Below are 5,000 nucleotides of genomic sequence, written 5' to 3'. Positions count from 1 at the left end.
GTGAACGACGGCCAGGCCAGGTTGCTCGGACGATCTCGAGTCCCCAGCCCTGAAGCAGCGCCCGGAATCTGCCTTGCACTCGGGGTTGCCTGTTTCCTGCAGAGGGCGAGATGAAGGTTGAGGAGTGTTCATGAAGGAGGCAGTAGTGAAAATAAAAACGTGAGAGGCAGAAATTCTAAGGCAATTTATTATAATCTTGTAAAAGCATGTGTTGGAAAATGAGTCAACTAAAGGAAATGTTTAATAAGGTATCTGTTGACATACTTGTGGTAGAAGGGGTTTGCCGCGGATGGGGTGGTTAGTGACATTCAGATGACCGTTCTGGCTGCCCCTTAGCTCGCGTGCCTCACAGAGCTCCTGACCGTAGATATGTGAAGCATCCAGGAAGGCCGTGTTTTGGTTGATCTGCTCACGAGGGCCGAGGGTCTGCTGGCCAGGGAGGGACCTGGAGGGAGAGGGAGGATTCCTTTACAACTGACTTTTATGTAAACGATAGCTATGAAGCGAGATCGTCGAGTATACGCTTTCCATTTCCAGAATGAGAAATAAAGGAATCAACATTGTGGGCAAGGGAAATTTTCAGAGAATTTTTCAGGAATTTGTACTCTACGAATCTAGTTAACAACTAAAATCAATATTTCATCCCACACCGTTCTTATGGATTAAAAAATGATACTGTCATTTGAAGCATCAGGTAAACGGAGAAAACAAATTGAATACAATTTGATGCTTTAGGCTTCTATTGAAGATGGACTGCTTTAGTAGCATTACTACCTAGTGAAGGCGATGCAGAAGGGACGTCCGGATGAGATGTTGACAGAAGGATAGTAGGGATCATTGTCGGGCACGGGGATGGGTAAGCACTCGGGATGGACCCGTTGTTGCGACTCGCAATCGCGGCAGTCCAAGATGGAGTTCTGGAATCCCTTGTTGACGGGCGTGAACGTGATGTCGTGATCCAAGAACTGTCCGAACTGCATGACCATGAGCGTGTAGCGAGCGTGGAGATGCGAGATGTCATTGTGGATGGTGGTAGAGATGGTTCGAGGGGAAGGAAGGCTGCTGCCGGTCACAGAGCGGGTTCGGGATGCTGAAATGCCGTCGTCGTATCCGGCGGGAAGCATGCGGGCGAATACCGTGTTGGAGCGGCCGAAGTCGGGGCGTCTGAGGTTGTTGCAGTGGCCGCTGATGGTCCTGAAGGGATGGCGGGCGTCGCACGACCGGTGCTCTTCGGTCTCGCGGCACTGGCGGATGAGGGGCGCCGGGGGTACCAGCCCTGAGATGTCGACCGACGGCAAGTTCAAGTCTAGAGAGTCAAACTCGTTGCCAAGGCCTTGGATCTGTCGCCGCACCCTTCTGTCATGCATGATTGTCATGAGCTCCTGGCTAGTGGCTTCCAAGAGGACTGAAGTGTTGGCCAGAATGAGCGACGTGGGGTTGGGCTTGTTGTTGGCATAAGCAGAACCTACTGGGGATTTGGAGCCTGCTACAAGACCCTTCTCGAAGATACGCTTCTCCATTTGCCGCCGCTTTTCCACGGCTTGCTTACCCTTCTCCACAACGCTGTGAAGGATGTCCTCTGCCAGCACCACTTTGCCGCGAGTCTTCCAGGCTCCCAAGTCCATGGAGTCCAGGTCAGAGCAGGGGACGGGGGCATTGAGGAACTGATCGCGAGCAAGGAAGGCTGAGCGGGGGACACTGTCCAGGCCAGGGACGTTGTCACAGACCAGCCGCGCCATCGTGCTCTTACGGATCTCGAACAGCTGTTCTTTGCTGAAGGCTGCTGGTGGAATGTCGTTCTCATACCAGTACCTATCAGTCTGTCTCAGCACCTTGAACTGCAAGGCCAACAGGCATGCTGCAGTGGGGCCCACTAAGGCGCCGTCCAAAGGCATCTCAGAGATGATGCCTGTAAAGAGGTCGATGTCGGCAACATCGGCAAAAAGGGACCGAAGTCGAGTAATCTGATCATGGTCCATAACGTCTGACAGGTCATCAAAGCTGCGCGCAGGTCGTCTGCTGCAAAGTGGCCGCCAGACCACGTAGGGAGGAAGTCCATGGTCACGGCCATTTTGGACTGCTCGTGCCACCAAATCAATGCCGCCCAAGTATCCTCTGACAGAATTGCTCACTGCGGGATCGAAGGTTAGGGCATTGGAGGCGATCATTCCCTTGACGAGCTGCTCGTAGGCATTGGGTTTGTACAAGATAGACATGTTGAGTGCGGTCATGGCCAAAGGAAGCTGCTCATGGGCCAGGGGAAGGAAATCAGGCAGCAGTGTCAGAACCAGCTTCAGCACAGACGTCGCTACGGAGTTAAAAACACCAGGCTCAATCGTAATGTCGTAGCCATGGTAAAAGCCATTTGCCAAAGGGGTTAGTTCATTCTCTTCGACAACCTGCAGTGCAAGAAGTTGGAGATTATTAAAACGCAAACCATTTACAGTTATGTTTAATGTATATTCTACGAATATTTGATTTGTATAATAAAAACATAATTCTTTAACATTTTAAAATTCAAAATGCATTACAAAATATGTATTGCAGATAATCGGTCTATAAAATCGAAATGCGTTTTAACTATTCAAACTATCCAATACCTGACAACGTCACTACTGTCCCCAGACCTCTTACCTGCATCCCCAACAGCGTGGGCAGAAATTCCTTGTAAGTGACATGCTGGAGTTGTGCTGACACAATAGCGCGCGTCTCCTCGAAGACGGTGTCGTCGCCCCACTGCGGGTTGATCTCGGAAAGCGTGGACGCGATGCGGTTGTGCTCGTGCACGAGTAGCGTCTGGAGGGCAGCCAGGCCAGCGTGGGTGTTGAGCCGGAGGTCGCCTCCCAGGAAGCACCTGAAAGAGAATTTGGTCATTACGTGTGCCACTATTATAAGCTGAGCCAAAGATATGAAAAGTTTTGTTGTTCATTTCAGTAAAGCACGGAATTAGCGACTATATATCCAATGTATCATTTCCTTTCTTAGTGTATAGAGAAACTAATAACTTTATAAAGTTGCAATATCGTCGATGACATATACGTTCACCTTTGTTCTAACATGTAATATTTACGGCAATCAAGATAACAGGTTCGCCAGGAATGAAGGTGACGAGACAAGAAGCCCGCAAGTAACCAAGTAAACCACTTTAAGCACTTTGCAGCCAAACGAGACATAGGCTAACATTCTTACGGTAAGGGGAGAACAGGGAAATCGGCACGAGCATTGCACACATTAACACATGTTGTAATGCAGTGACTAGCAAAAAGGAATGAAGCTACGACTCTGTAGTGAAGGGTGATAAGAATGCATTCTTCCAATGTTTTGCAATAGCAAATTCTTATCTGTCTTTCGGCTTACGTGCATTAGGACATTTATAAATACGAATGTGTATAGATATGGTGCATGTATGTATGTTTCCATATAAAAAATCGGGCAGCAGGGTCAGTATATATATATAATTATATATTATATAATTAAAATATATAATAAAATATATAATTTAAAATATAAAAATATTATATATATATATACATATATATATATATATACATATATATATATATATGTATTATATAAATATATATTAATAATATATATATATATAATTTTTTGAGAGAGAGAGAGGAGGAGGGAGAAGAGAGAGAGGAGGAGAGGAGAGAGGAGAGAGAGAAAGAGAGAGAGGAGAGAGAGGAGAGAGAAGGGAAAAATTTTTGCATTGGGGGGGTTTTTATATATAATAATTTTTAATATTAAAATTATATATTAATAAATATATATTAATATATCTATACTTTCTATATATTGTGTATGTAGTATGTATGTATGTATTATGTAGTATGTATGTAGGTTGTAGGTTTTTTGGTTTTAAATATAAAAAAAAAAAATAATAAATAAATATAAAAAAAAATAATAAATATATAGATATAAAAAAAAAAAAAAAATAAAAAATATAAAACAAATTAATATAATATATAAATAAGAATATTAAATATTATATATAATTATATATATATATAGATTAATAATATATAATATATATAATAATAATAATATATATATATATAGATATATATATAAATATATATATATTATATATATAATAAATATTTATATATCATAAAAATATTAATATATAATTATATAATATATATATAAATATATATATATACATATATATATATATCAATATATATATATATATTAATTATAAGAAATAAAAAATATATAATATAAAATAAAAAATATTAAAATGATAAAATAACAAAATAATATAATTATATTAGATATATATATAAAATATATATAAAAATGTATATAATATATAATATTATTATCTATATATATATATATATTATATATATATAAATATATATAATATATATATATATATATATATATAAATTTTATATAAAATTTAATATAATATATATAAAAATATATATTTTTATATATTTTTATATATATAATAGCTATATATATAAAATATATATAAATATATATAATTTATATATAATAATATTATATAAAATATATATTATATATATTTTTTTATATATATATATAAATATAAAATATATATATATTATAATTTTATTTTTATATAAAAATATATATATATTATTATACATAGAATATATATATATATATATATAATATTATATATATAAAAATTATATATGAATATATATATATATATATATATATAATATATTTATTATATTAAAATATAATAGTAATATATATATTTATATATATATATAATATATATATATATAATAATATATATATATATATATTATATAATATATACATATATATAAATTATTTTATATATATATATATTTTTATATATATATATATATATATATATTATATATATATATATTAAATATATATATAAAATATAATAATATTATTATATTTTACTAATAAAATATAATATATAATTATATTTTATATAATAATATTATATATAATTTTTATATATCTATATATAATAT

General features: G+C 36.0%; 1 protein-coding gene across 1 annotated transcript in view; it reads right to left on the bottom strand.

The window, feature by feature from the left end:
• Window positions 1-5,000, bottom strand: part of LOC119584209 — a 31,332-nt gene that overhangs the window by 3,383 nt on the left and 22,949 nt on the right. Inside the window, exons 7-10 of the mRNA XM_037932720.1 lie at window positions 2,635-2,854; window positions 775-2,399; window positions 265-445; window positions 1-96 (exon numbers count right to left, since the gene is read on the bottom strand). The exon at window positions 1-96 is cut by the window's left edge and continues 48 nt beyond it. Coding sequence (XP_037788648.1) covers window positions 1-96; window positions 265-445; window positions 775-2,399; window positions 2,635-2,854 — 2,122 coding nt within the window. The remainder of the gene's footprint in view (window positions 97-264; window positions 446-774; window positions 2,400-2,634; window positions 2,855-5,000) is intronic.

The sequence above is a fragment of the Penaeus monodon genome, chromosome 18 (genome assembly GCF_015228065.2).
Source record: "Penaeus monodon isolate SGIC_2016 chromosome 18, NSTDA_Pmon_1, whole genome shotgun sequence".
NCBI lineage: Eukaryota > Metazoa > Arthropoda > Malacostraca > Decapoda > Penaeidae > Penaeus > Penaeus monodon.
This window is presented reverse-complemented; position numbering and strand designations above follow the sequence as displayed.